This window comes from Hemiscyllium ocellatum, chromosome 45, assembly GCF_020745735.1.
Source record: "Hemiscyllium ocellatum isolate sHemOce1 chromosome 45, sHemOce1.pat.X.cur, whole genome shotgun sequence".
Classification (NCBI taxonomy): Eukaryota; Metazoa; Chordata; class Chondrichthyes; order Orectolobiformes; family Hemiscylliidae; genus Hemiscyllium; species Hemiscyllium ocellatum.
The window spans coordinates 1964122-1979008 of record NC_083445.1 but is presented as its reverse complement, the minus strand read 5'-3'; the positions used below and the strand labels follow the sequence as shown (position 1 = coordinate 1979008).

General features: G+C 43.9%; 1 protein-coding gene across 1 annotated transcript in view; it reads right to left on the bottom strand.

Moving 5' to 3' along the window:
- The window catches only part of LOC132835935 (intercellular adhesion molecule 5-like), a 44857-nt gene extending 33820 nt beyond the window's left edge, over nucleotides 1-11037 (bottom strand). Inside the window, exon 1 of the mRNA XM_060855053.1 lies at nucleotides 10836-11037. Within this exon, the coding sequence (XP_060711036.1) occupies nucleotides 10836-10902 (67 nt within the window). The 5' untranslated portion in view covers nucleotides 10903-11037. The remainder of the gene's footprint in view (nucleotides 1-10835) is intronic.
- Between the last annotated feature and the right edge of the window lie 3850 nt (nucleotides 11038-14887).

The following is a 14887-nucleotide window of genomic DNA, read 5'->3' as shown; positions in this document are numbered from 1 at the left end:
CAATCTATAGGCAATCAGTCCATGTGAGATTTTATAAATTCCTACTTTGGAAATAGAACCAGTCTGATTCAAGATTGGAATACAGACAAGACTCTAACCTCACACCTTTAATGCATTGTCTGAGCTGAGATGTCACCTTTTTTATAACACCTTAAGTTATCTCATGATAGTGACTTGAAAGAAGTTCTGGGATTTACATATTAATGTATTGAAACCTGCAACCCATTTTAAGTGATTAAAGACTTAACAGCCATTTGTTTGTTCAAAACATTGCATCAGTTGTATGACACTTTGATCTTTCACTATAAGTTCTGTGTCCTATGATCCTGCCCCACTGGCTACCTGATGAAGAAGCAGTGCTCAGAAAGCTTGTACTTTAAAATAAACCTGTTGGACTATAACCTGGTGTTGTGTGATTTTTAACTTTGTCTACCCCAATGCAACACTGGCACCTCCATATCATGGCTTTCATCAATTTTCTTTGTCACTTTTTCAAAAAACTCAATCAAGTCAGTTCAAATAGTTTGGATGGAGCAATTTTTGTCAGGTGTGTTCAGAAAGATTTCCTGACTCAACATGTAAGTAGGCCAGCTAGAGGGGAGGCCATATTGGATTTGGTACTTGGCTACGAACCAGGTCAGGTGTCAGATCTCTTGGTGGGAGAGCATTTTGGTGATAGTGAGAAACTTTTCCTATTGTCATGGAGAGGGATAGGGGTAGATGGCTTGGGAAAGTATTTAACTAGGAGAGGGGGAATTACAGTACTATTACCCTGGAACTGCTGTGTCTAAATTGGGAACAGGAAAATGCACAACAGAAATGTGGAGGTTGTTTAGGGAGCACTTGCTGATAATGCTGGACAGGTTTGTCCCACTGAGGTAAGGAAGGGATGGTAGGGTGAAGGAACCTTGGATGACAAGAAATGTGGAAGATCTAATCGAAAGATAGAATGAAGCTTACTTAAGGTTGAGGAGGCAAGGATCAGACAGGGCTCCGGAGACTTACGAGATAGCCAGGAAAGAACTGAAGAATGGACTTATGAGAGTTAGATGGGGGCATGAAAACACTTTAGCGGGTTTGATTAAGGAAAATCCTAAGGAATTCTACACTTATGTGAGGAACAAGAGGATGGCCAGAGTCAAAGTAGATCAGGGATAGTGGAGGGACATTGTGCCTGGAGTCGGAGGAGGTAGGGGAGGTCCTTCATGATTACTTTGCTTCAGTAATCATTACTGAGAGGGACTTTTACCTTTGTGAGGAGAGCATAAAACAGGCTGACATGCTTCAACAGGTTGATGTTAAGAAAGAGGATGTGCTGAAAAGATGGGCCAGATGGGATATACCTAAGATTACTACAGGGAGCAAGGGAAGAGATTGCTGTGCCTTTGGGGATGATCTGTGTCCTCACTGTCCACTGGAGTAGTAGCAGATGATTGGAGGGTGGCAAATGTTATTCCCTTGTTTAGAAAGCGAATAGGGATAATTCTGGGAATTACAGACCAGTCAGTCTTATGTCTGTAGTGGGCAAATTATTGGAGAGGATTCTGAAAGACAGGACTGATGATTACTTGGAAAACCATAGTTTCATTAAAGATAGCATGGCTTTGTGAGTGGCAGGTCATGCCTCGCAAGACTTATTGAAGGATATGACAAAACACATTGATGAAGGTAGAGCAATGGATATGATGTAAATGGATTTTAGCAAAGCATTGATAAGGTACCTCATGATAGGGGCATTCAGAAAGTAAGGAGGAATAGAATACAGGGATATTTCCTGTCTGGACACAGAATTGGCTGGCCAGTAGAGGACAGAGTGTGGTAGTAGATGGAAAGTATTCAGCCTAGAGCTCAGTGACCAGTGATGTTCCACAGGGATCTGTTCTGGGACTTCTGCTCTTTGTGATTTTTAGAAATGACTTGGTGAGGAAGTAGAAGGGTGGGTTAATAAGTTTGCCAATGACATGACCGTTGGTGGAGTGGTTGATAGTTTGGAGGGCTGTTGTAGGTTGCAATAGGACATTGACAGGATGCAGAGAAGGGCTGAGAAGTGGCAGATGGAGTTCAACCTGAAAAAATGTGAAATGATTCATTTTGGAAGTTTGAATTTGAATACAAAATACAGGATTAAAGGCAGGATTCTTGGCAATGTGGAGAAACAGAGGAATCTTGGGGTCTATGTCCATAGATCCCTCAAATTTGTCACCTAAATTGATAGGGTTGTTAAGAAGTTACACGGTGTGTTGCCTTTCATTAGCAGGGGGATTGAGTTTAAGAGCTGTAAAGTTGTGCTGCAGCTCTGTAGAGCCCTGGTTAGACCACACTTGGAATATTGTGTTCAGTTCTGATCGCCTCGTTAGTGGAAGGATGTGGAAGCTTTATAGAGAGTGCAGAGGAGATTTACCAGGATGCTGCCTGGACTGGAGGGCATGTCTTATGAAGAAAGTTGAGGGAGCAAAGGTTTTTCTCATTGGAGTGTAGAAGGATGAGAGGTGACTTGATAGAGGTGTACAAGATGATTAGAGGTATAGATAGAGTGAATAGTCCAAGAATTTTTACTAGGGCGGAAATGGCTATCATGAGAGGCATAATTTTAAGGTGATTGGAGGAAGGTTTAGGGGAGATGTCAGAGGTAGGTACTTTACACAGAGACTGGTGCGTGTGTAGAATGCACTGCCAGCAATGGTAGTAGTGTCAGATACATCAGGGACATCTAAGCGACTCTTGGATAGGTACATAGGTAGTGGAATGAAGGGAATGTAAGTTAGTTTGATCTTCCAGTTCGGCACAACATCGAGGGCTGAAGGGCCTGTACTGGGCTGTACTGATCTATGTTCTACCTAATTAGCGAGACACAATTTCCCATGCACCAAGCCATGTTGATGATCCCTAATCAGTCTTTGCTTTTCCAAATGCATATTGATCCTGTTCCTCAGAATCTCCTCCAACAACTTGCCCCCCGTGCCCCCCCCCCCACCACCACTGACGTAAGGCTCATCAGTCTATAATTCCCCACTTTTTCCTTACATCCTCTTCTTAAATAATGTCACCACATTAGCCAAACTCCAGTCTTCCAGTGCCCACCCTATTGATGATACAAATATCCAGATTGTAGGGATTCCATCCCAGCAAGGGACCCTGTAATCTGTGTTGTGGCTTCCCACAAAGTTCTGAGATACACTTGATCAAGTCTCAGGGATTTATCTGCCTATTTTAATTTTAAGACCTCCAGCACATCCTCTTCTGTAATGTTAACTTTCTCCAAGACATTTGCCAAAGCTATCACTTGTCCTCTTTTTGCCCTCCTGATTTCCCTCCTACTGCCCTCATACTAGTCTAGGGATTCACTCAATCCCAGCTATCTATACACACCATATGCCTCCTTTTCCTAACCAGAGCCTCAATTTCTCTAGTCATCCAGCATTCCCTACACCTACCAGCCTTGCCCTTTGCACGAACAGGAACATAATACCATCAACATTGGCCTTGCCCTAACTTAGAGCTTTAACTTTTTGACCAGTTCTATACTTTTTATAATTATTTTAAGACAAATAAAATTATGATCACTTGCTTCAAAGTGCTCCTCCACTGACACCTCAGTCACTTGCCCTGCTTTGTTTCCGAACATTGCTCTTTCTAATAGATACATGCACATGTTGAATAAGGATGTTTTCCTGTACACACTTAACAAAGTCCTCCCCATTCTTAACACGATGAGAATCCTCATCATTTTGCCATTCCTGATGAAAGGCTTTTGCCTGAAACATCGATTCTCCTGCTCCTCAGATGCTGCCTGACGTGCTGTGCTTTTCCAGCACCACACTCTCTAATCTCCAGCATCTGCAGCCCTCACTTTTGACTATGAGAAAACCTAGTCAGCGTTTGGAAAGTTAAACCTGTTTCTATCATCTTTTCAGGTAGCGACTTCCAGTAACCCACCACCCACCCTCTGGTGAAGAAAATATGCCTTAAATCACCTCTCTTGAGAGGAAAGGTTTCTTCCCGTCTCCTTTAGATTAGATTCACTATAGTGTGCAAAACAGGCCCTTTAGCCCAGCAAGTCCACACCAAACCTCCAAAAAGTAACCCACCCAGACCCATTCCCCTACCCTGTATTTACCCTGACTAAAGCACCTAACACTATGGGCAATTTAGCATGGCCAAGTCACCTAAACTGCACATCTTTGGATTATGGGGGAAACCGGAGCACCCAGAGGAAACCCACGCAGACACAGTGAGAACGTGCAATCTCTACTTTGACAGTCACCCAAGCTGGGAATCAAACACAGGTCCCTGGCACTGTGAGGCAGCAATACTAACCACTGAACCACCATGCCACCCCAAATTTATTTATGCCCCCCAATTGTGTACACCTCAACCAGGTCCCCCTTCAGTCTTCTGTGCTCTCAGGAAAACAACCCCAGCCCATCTTGTCTCTTTTCATCACTGAGTTGCATAGCCAGGCAACATCCTGCTGAATCTCCTCTGCACCCCCTCCAATGCAATCACATCTTTCCAATAGTGTGGTGACCAAAACTGAACACAGTACTAACTGTGGCCTAACTAGTGTTAAAAATCACACAACACCAGGTTATAGTTCAACAGGTTTGTTTGGAAGCACGAGCTTTTGGAGATTGCTCCTTCATCTGGTAGCTAGTGGGGTAGGATCATAGGACACAGAATTGAGAGTAAAAGATCAAAGTGTCACACAACTGATGCAATGTATTGAACAAACTTTGATTGTTGTTCAGTCTTTAATCACTTAGAATGGGATGCACGGTTTCATTCATTAAAATGTAAATCCCAGAACTTCTTTCAGCATAGGAAGGGAAAAAGTTGAGACTCTGAAGGGAGATTACAGATAGTTTGGCAAAAATTTAAAAAGGAGGTCCTCAAGGGTAGTAATATCTGGATTACTCCCAGTGCTACGAGCTAGTGAAGGCAGGAATAGGATACAGCAGATGAATGCATGGCTGAGGAGCTGGTGTATAGGAGAAGGATTCACATTTTTGGATCATTGGAATCTCTTTTGGGGTAGAAGTGACCTGTACAAGAAGGACGGATTGCACCTAAATTGGAAGGTGACTGATATACTAGCAGGGAAATTTGCTAGAACTGCTTGGGAGGATGTAAACTAGTAAGGGGAGGGGGTGGGACCCAGGGACATAGTGAGGAAAGAGATCGATCTGAGATGGGTACAGCTGAGAACAAAAGCGAGTCAAACAGTCAGGGCAGGCAGGGACAAGATAGGACTAATAAATTAAACTACATTTATTTCAATGCAAGGGGCCTAACGGGGAAGGCAGATGAACTCAGGGTATGGTTAGGAACATGGGACTGGGATATCATAGCAAATACGGAAACATGGCTCAGGGATGGGCATTTCTGGCAGCTTAATGTTCCAGGATACAAATGCTACAGGAAGGATAGAAAGGGAGGCAAGAGAGGAGGAGGAGTGGCATTTTTGATAAGGGATAGCATTACAGCTGTGCTGAGGGAGGATATTCCCGGAAATAGATCCGGGGAAGTTATTTCGGTGGAACTGAGAAATAAGAAAGGGATGATAAGCATTTTGGGATTGTATTATAGATCCCCCAATAATCAGAGGGAAATTGAGAAACAAACTTGTAAGGAGATCTCATCTGTAAGATTCTTATCTGTAAGAATAATTGGGTAGTTACGGTAGGGGATTTTAACTTTCCAAACATTGACTGGGACTGCCATAGTGTTAAAGGTTTAGATGGAGAGGAATTTCTTAAGTGCATACAAGACAATTTTCTGATTCAGTATGTGGATGTACCTACTAGAGAAGGTGCAAAACTTGACCTACTCTTGGGAAATAAGGCAGGGCAGGTGACTGAGGTGTCAGTGGGGGAGCACTTTGGGGCCAGCGACCATAATTCTATTTGTTTTAAAAGAGTGATGGAAAAAGATAGACCAGATCTAAAAGTTGAAGTTCTAAACTGGAGAAAGGCCAATTTTGACAGTATTAGGCAAGAACTTTCGAAAGCTGATTGGAGGCAGATGTTCACAGGTAAAGGGACGGCTGGAAAATGGGAAGCCTTCAGAAATGAGATAACAAGAATCCAGAGAAAGTATATTCCTGTCAGGGTGAAAGGGAAGGCTGGTAGGTATAGGGAATGCTGGATGCCTAAAGAAATTGAGGGTTTGGTTCAGAAAAAGAAGGAAGCATATGTCAGGTACAGACAGGATAGGTCGGGGGAATCCTTAGAAGAGTATAAAGGAAGTAGGAGTATACTTAAGAGGGAAATCAGGAGAGCAAAACAGGGACATGAGATAGCTTTGGCAAATAGAATTAAGGAGAATCCAAAGGGTTTTTACAAATATATTAAGGACAAAAGAGTAACTAGGGAGAGAAATAGGGCCCCTTAAAGATCAGCAAGGCAGCCTTTGTGTGTAGCCACAGAAAATGGGGGAGATACTAAATGAATATTTTGCATCAGTATTTACTGTGGAAGAGGATATGGAAGATATAGACTATAGGGAAATAGATGGTGACACCTTGCACAATGTCCAGATTACAGAGGGGGAAGTATTGGATGCCTTGAAACGGTTAAAGTTGGATAAATCCCCAGGATCTGATCAGGTGTACCCGAGAGCTCTGTGGGAAGCTAGAAAAGTGATTGCTGGACCTCTTGCTCAGATATTTGTATCATCGATAGTCACAGGTGAGGTGCCATAGACTGGAGGTTGGCAAACGTGGTGCCACTGTTTAAGAAGGGCGGTAAAGACAAGCCAGGGAACTATAGACCGGTGAGCCTGACCTCAGTGGTGGGCACATTGTTGGAGGGAATCCTGAGGGACAGGAAGTACATGTATTTGGAAAGTCAAGGACTGATTAGGGATAGTCAACATGGCTTTGTGCATGGCAAATCATGTCTCACAAACTTGATTGAATTTTTTGAAGAGGTAACAAAGAAGATTGATGAGGGCAGAGCAGTAGATGTGATCTATATGGACTTCAGTAAGGTATTCGACAAGGTTCCCCATGGGAGACCGATTAGCAAGGTTAGATCTCATGGAATACAGGGAGAACTAGCCATTTGGATATAGAACTGGCTCAAAGGTAGAAGACAGAGGGTGGTGGTGGGGGGTTGTTTTTCAGACTGGAGGCCTGTGACCAGTGGAGTGCCACAAAGATCGGTGCTGGATCCTCTACTTTTTGTCATTTACATAAATGATTTGGATGCGAGCATAAGAGGTACAGTTAGAAAGTTTGCACATGACACTGAAATTGGAGGTGTAGTGGACAGCGAAGAGGGTATACCTCAGATTACAACAGGATCTGGACCAGATGGGCCAATGGTCTGAGAAGTGGCAGATGAAGTTTAATTCAGATAAATGTGAGGTGCTGCATTTAGGGAAAGCAAATCTTAGCAGAACTTATACACTTAATGGTAAGGTCCTAGAGAGTGTTGTTGAACAAAAAGACCTTGGAGTGCAGGTTCATAGCTCCTTGAAAATGGAGTCGCAGGTAGGTAGGATAGTGAAGAAGGCATTTGGTATGCTTTCCTTTATTGGTCAGAGTATTGAGTACAGGAGTTGGGAGGTCATGTTGCAGCTGTACAGGAAATTGGTTCGGCCACTGTTGGAATATTGTGTGCAATTCTGGTCTCCTTCCTATCGAAAAGATGTTGTGAAACTTGAAAGGGTTCAGAAAAGATTTACAGGGATGTTGCCAGGGTTGGAAGATTTGAGCTATAGGGAGAGGCTGAACAGGCTGGGGTTGTTTTCCCAGGAGCGTCGGAGGCTGAGGGGTGACCTTAAAGAGGTTGACAAAATTATGAGGGGCATGGATAGGATAAATAGACAAAGTCTTTTCTCTGGGGTTGGTGAGTCCAGAACTAGAGGGCATAGGTTTAGGGTGAGAGGGGGAAGATATAAAAGAGACCAATGGGGCAACGTTTTCACGCAGAGGGTGGTACAGGTATGGAATGAGCTGCCAGATAATGTGGTGGAGGCTGGTACAATTGCAATATTTAAGAGGCATTTGGATGGGTATATGAATAGGAAGGGTTTGGTGGGATATGGGCTGGGTGCTGGCAGGTGGGAGTAGATTGGGTTGGGATATCTGGTCGGCATGGATGGGCTGCACCGAACGGTTTGTTTCTATGTTGTACATCTCTATGACTCTATGATGCTAAGTCACATTCCCAAGACACCATAAGGTTTTATTTTAAAAAAGTGATGTCTCATCTCAGACAATACATTAAAGGTGTGAGGTTACAGTCTGTCTGTATCCCAAACTTGAGTCAGACTGGTTCTATTTCCAAAGTAGGAATTTATCAAATCCGATGTGGACTGACTGCCTACAGACTGTGTGCTTTTTCAGCAAAATAGCATATATCTGCAAATATAATTCTGCAAAAGCAAATGCACCCCATGGACTTATATGTGTGCGTGCATGCATGTGAGGGAGGGAGAGTAGGTGTGTGAGAAACAGGGAGAGAGTGTGTGAGTGAATGTGCATATGTGAGTGTGTGTGTCTGTATTTGTGCATGCTCAATACTGTGTGTGTGTGTGTGTGTGTTGGAGTATATATCTGTAAGAGGGTGTGTGCACATCTGAGAGAATGTGTGTGGATGAGAGAGTGTCTGCATAAGTGTGTGTGATCGTGTAAGAGTGTGTGTATATTTGTTCAATAAATTGCATCAGTCGTATGACACTGATCATTTACTAAAATTCTGTGTCCTATGATCCTGTCTCACTAACTGACAAAGGAGCAGCGCTGTTGGCTATTACCTGGTGTTGTGTGATTTTTAACTTGTCCACCCCAGTCCAACACCGGCACCTCCAAAGCATGGCTAACTAGTGTTGGAAACAGCTCCATCATAACCTCACTGCTCTTGTATTCAATGCCTTGAATAATCGAGGCAAGTATCCCATGTGCCTTCCTAACCACCTTATCTACCTGCCATGTTGCTTTCAAGGACTTAAGAACATCTGCACCAAGTTCCCTCGGATCCTCTGTATGTCGGGTCTGACCATTCACCTGCCTTGTTAGTCTACCCAAAATGCAATACCTCACCGTTTTCAGGATTACATTTCATTTGCAATTATTTGGCCAGTTTTGGGTCTTCTTTATTAGATTAGATTACCTACAGTGTGGAAACAAGCCCTTTGACCCAACAAGTCCACACCGACCCGCCGAAGCGCAACCCACCCATACCCCTACACTTAACCCTTAACACTATGGGCAATTTAACATGGCCAATTCACCTAACCTGCACATCTTTGGACTGTGGGAGGAAACCGGAGCACCCGGAGGAAACCACACATACACGGGGAGAATGTGCAAACTCCACACAGTCAGTCGCCTGAGGTGGGAATTGAACCCGGGTCTCTGGCGCTGTGAAGCAGCAGTGCTAACCACTGTGCCACTATGCCGCCCATACCACTGTGACACCGTGCCGCCCATATTATACCTTAATCTAAGACTTTCCTGTTTATTATTTACCACACCACCAAACAAACATTCTGATTATAACCGGCGATCATAACTTCTGCATTCATGTTTAGATCATCACCTTACACAACAAACAGCAAAGGATCCAGTACCAGTTCCTGTAGAACCCCACTGGACACAGGTTTCCAGTCACTAAAATTCTTCAACCACCAGCCTCTCTTCTTATCACTGGCCGATTTTGGAGCCATTTACCAAATTGCCCTGGATTCCATGGGCTCTGATATTCTTGGGCAGGGTGTGAGCATTCTGAACCTCCAACCCTCTACACAAACTTGATAGTTACTACTGAACACTCACTCTACCCGATCAACGCAACCACTGGGATGGCAAATGTCTCCAGTTGTGATTTTAAAACCATATTTTCCTGTTGTTTGAAAGTCTGATATTTCATTCTGTCTTGATCTCATGTGTACTTCCCAATCATTTATTTTCATTTGTCTAAAATGTCAATGAAAATGAAAAATCCCCTCTTGTTGAACTCTCGGGTGTAATTTCTGGTGAAGAGTTGTCTGTGGCAGTATTTGACTGAGATTAACTACATACCGTACTGGATGCCGTCACTGTTGCTGGAAAGTCCCCGGACTGTTCCGCGGACGGAGCGAGGTCACTCCAAGGACAGAACATTCTGGGGGAAAGTTTCAGTCCAGCTCAGAGGGGAATGCCCGTCACTTTGCCGTTACCTGAGCCACTCATAACCGTGTCCATCTTTATTACCGAGGATTTCTACCGCAGTATTCAATACTGAAGGGAACAGAGGGATTCTTTACATAGTGGACAATGACTGGTTCATGTCTAGGATTTGCTCCGTTGGTGTGTGTGTGTGTTGGGGCAGTTTGAACAGACAGTTGGAATTGCTGCTCCCGGGATGGTACACCCGGCAGCAACTCAGCACCGTCAGGTCTAACAGCACCGGAACAGCAGAAAACACACTGTTCCAACTCACTGAACTCAACGGAGCCCAGAGTTCTGCCATCTCTGCTCGAGGGACGGTGAAGAGAGTCGAGAGCCTGTGCTGGGTGTGGGGTGAGAGAACCCCACTTCCAGCTAACCCATCAAACATCTCAGCGAACGTACGGAGCCTCACTTCTCACAAAACAGGCTGAGACAGAGCAACACACAATCCTGAATAACCATCTCTCTCTCTCTCTTTTTGCTTCTAACAACACAGACCAGAAACGTGCCTAATAATGTTGTTCTTAATATTAACGAATAACAAGAAATCCATCATTCATTACAGAACAAGTACACACGAGAAATGTCCGCATTTAAACATAACTGTACGCATCGTGAACTGCAGCACAAATACAGTCAGTAAACACTATCCACTGATTTTAAATATGTTTTTACCCACTTGTCACATAAGAAGTCACAGTGAAGAACTGCAGAAGCCGATGAGGTGAAATGATCTGGAAACCCATGTCGCCAGAATGTGGATGGGCTCTGCAATCTGTACTCGGCCTGACTAACTCAGCTCGATGTTAATGAAAATGACCTCCGTCCTTTCCCGGAAATTATTTAAAAAACAATGGCAAGAATTCCAGAGGAAAAATTCCAACATCTTGTTTCAACATTTGATATATTGCCATCTCCCAAATGTGGGAGGCATTCAATTCACAGCAGGCTGAGAGCACTGAACAGATCAGAAACATTCCGCAGAATTAATAAAATCAAGCCTACTCAGAGATCAAGATACATATAGCTCAGTGTCTCTCTGCTTTCTGTCAAATGGAGAAGGAAGTAAAGCAAGTTCTTCACAACTGGGTTCCTGTATATATCCAGACACTTCAGCTTCATCAGAAACAGAGAAAAGGACTGGAGTAGGCCATTCAGTCCTTCTAGCCTGCTTGTCTATCATTATGCTCATGGCTGATAGAGTCATAAAGATGTACAGCATGGAAACAGACCTTTCGGTCCATGCTGACCAGATATTCCAACCCAATCTAGTCCCGCCTGCCAGCACCCGGCCCAAATGCCTCCAAACCCTTTCTATTCGTATACCCATCCAAATGCCTCTTAAATGTTGTCATTGTACCAGCCTCCACCACTCCCTCTGGCAGCTCATTCCATACACCTACCACCCTCTGTGTGAAAACATTACCCCCATAGGTCTCTTTTATATCTTTCCCCTCTCACCCTTAATCTATGCCCTCTAGTTCTGGACTCTCCCACCCCAGGGAAAAGACTTTGCATATTTACCCTATCCATGCCCCTCATAATTTTGTAAACCTCTTTAAGGGCACCTCTCAGCCTCCGACGCTCCAGGGAAAACAGCCCCAGCCTGTTCAACCTCTCCCTATAGCTTAAATCCTCCTACCCTGGCAACATCCTTGTAAATCTTTTCTGAACCCTTTCAAGTTTCACAACATCTTTCCGATAGGAAGGAAACCAGAACTGCATGCAATATTCCAACAATGGCCTAACCAATGTCCTGTACAGCCGCAACATGACCTCCCAACTCCTGTACTCAATACTCTGACCAATAAAGGAAAGCATACCAAACGCCTTCTTCACCATCCTATACCTGTGACTCCACTTTCAAGAAGTTATGAACCTGCACACCAAGGTCTCTTTGTTCAGCAACAAGCCCTAGGACCTTACCATTAAGTGTATAAGTTCTGCTAAGATTTGCTTTCCCAAAATGCAGCACCTTGTATTTATCTGAATTAAACTCCATCTGCCACTTCTCAGACCATTGGCCCATCTGGTCTAGATCCTGTTGTAATCTGAGGTATACCCTCTTCGCTGTCCGCTACACCTCCAATTTTGGTGTCATGTGCAAACTTTCTCACTGTACCTCTTATGCTCGCATCCAAACCATTTATGTAAATGACAAAAAGTAGAGGTCCCAGCACCGATCCTTGTGGCACTCCACTGGTCACAGGCCTCCAGTCTGAAAAACAACCCTCCACCACCACCCTCTGTCTTCTACCTGTGAGCCAGTTCTGTATCCAAATGGCTAGTTCTCCCTGTATTCCAAGAGATCTAACCTTGCTACTCAGTCTCCCATGGGGAACCTTGTCGAAGGCCTTACTGAAGTCCATATAGACCATATCTACCGCTCTGCCCCTTTTGTTCCTTCCTCAAAAACCTCAATCAAGTTTGTGAGACATGATTTCCCACACACAAAGCCATGTTGACTATCCCTTATCAGTCCTTGACTTTCCAAATACATGTACATCCTGTCCCTCAGGATTCCCTTCGACTACTTGCCCATCACCGACATCAGGCTGATCATCCAACTCAGTTCCCTATTACTGATTTCACTCCTTTTAGTCCTAAGAAATACATCCACATCTTTCTCAAAAGTCATCAATGTTTTGGCCTCAACAGTTTTCTGTAGCAGAGAATTCCACAGGCTGACCACAATCTGGGAAAAAAAATCTCCTTCTAATGTCAATCCTAAATAGCCTACCCTGTATTCTTGGACTCTGACCCCTGATTCTGGATTCCCTGGTCATTGGGACCATCCTTCCTGTATTTACCCTCTAATCCTATTAGAATTTTATAGGTTTCTAAGAGATCCTTCCTTATTCTTATAAATTCTAGTGAATATGGTCCGAACCAATTCAGTCTGCTTCCATACATCAAACTGGCCATTCCAGGAGTTAGTCTAGTAACAAAAACAGAAAGTATTGGAAAAACTCAGTAGCACTGACAGCACCTGTAGAGAGAAAGCAGAGTTAATGTTTCGGGTCCAGTGACCCTCCTTCAGAACTCAGACAGTTGTTTTGGGGAAAGCACAAGGCAGGCGGTAGGGATATTGGATATTGATTCAAATTGAACAGATGTGATTAATGGTGTTCCCCAGAGACTCATACTTGGACCTTATTCTTTCACTATGATTAATTTGATGAAGGGACAGCAAATCATGAATTGAAGGTCACTGATGAAACTCAGTTAGGCTGCATGGTAATGACTACAGACAGGGGCAGAAAGGTACAAAGAGACAATGAATAGATTAAGTGAATGGGCACAACAGGGTTAGATGGAATTCAATGAGAATAAGCACAAGGTTATCAACTTTGGATGAAGAAAATACGATTGGAGTATTTTCCAAGTGGTGAAAAGACCATAAAACCACCAGACATAGGAGCAGAAATTAGGCCATTCAGCCCATCGAGTCTGCTCCACCATTCAACCATGGCTGATAAGTTTATTAACCACATTCTACTGCTTTCTCTCTATGACCCTTGACCACCATGATACTCAAACATCTACCTATCTCAGTCTTAAATATACTCAATAACCTGGCCTCCACCACCTTCTATGGCAATGAGTTCCATAGATTCACTACTCTTTCGCTGAAGAAGTTTTCCCTTATCTCTGTTCTAAAAGGTCTTCCCTTCACTCTAAGGCTATGCCCTTGGGTCCTTGTCTCTCTTAGCCATGGAAATGTCTTCCCATGTCTACTCTTTCCAGGCCATTCAGTATTCTATATGTTTCAGTTAGATCACCCCTCACCCTTCTAAACTCCATTGTGTATGAACCCAGAGTCCTCAAATGTTCCTCATATGTTAAGCTTTTCATTCCTGGGGTCATTCTCATGAACCTCCTCTGGAAACACTCCAGAATGAGTACATCCTTCCTGAGATTTTTTTAGATTAGATTAGATTAGATTAGATTAGATTAGATTAGATTACTTACAGTGTGGAAACAGGCCCTTCGGCCCAACAAGTCCACACCGACCCGCCGAAGCGCAACCCACCCCTACCCCTACATTTACCCCTTACCTAACACTATGGGCAATTTAGCATGGCCAATTCACCTAACCTACACCATCTTTGGACTGTGGGAGGAAACCAGAGCACCCGGAGGAAACCCACGCAGACACGGGGAGAACGGGCAAACTCCACACAGTCAGTCACCTGAGTCGGGAATTGAACCCGGGTCTCAGGCGCTGTGAGGCAGCAGTGCTAACCACTGTACCACCGTGCCACCCACAAATCTGCGCACAATACTCCAAATGTGGTCTGACCAGATGCTTGTAGAGCCTCAGATGTGCATCTTTACTTCTTTATTCAAGTCCTCTCAAAATAAGTGCCATCATTGCATTTACCTTCCAAACTATTGACTCCACCTGCAAGTTTTCCTTGAGTGAAATCTGGACTAGAACTCTCAAGTCTTCAAGTCTCTGCACTTCAGACTTCAGAATTTTGTCTCCCTTTAGAAAATAGTCCATGCCTCTATTCTTCCGACCAAATGCATGACCTCACACTTTCCTACACTGTACTTCTTTGCCCACTCTCCTAACCTGTCCAAATCTTTCTGCAGCTTCCCACTTCCTCAACACTACCTGTCCCTCTATCTATCTTTGTATAGTTTGCAGACTTAGCCAGAATGCCCTCAGTCCCCACATCTAGATCATTAATGTATAAAGTGAAAAGTTATGGACCCAACACTGAG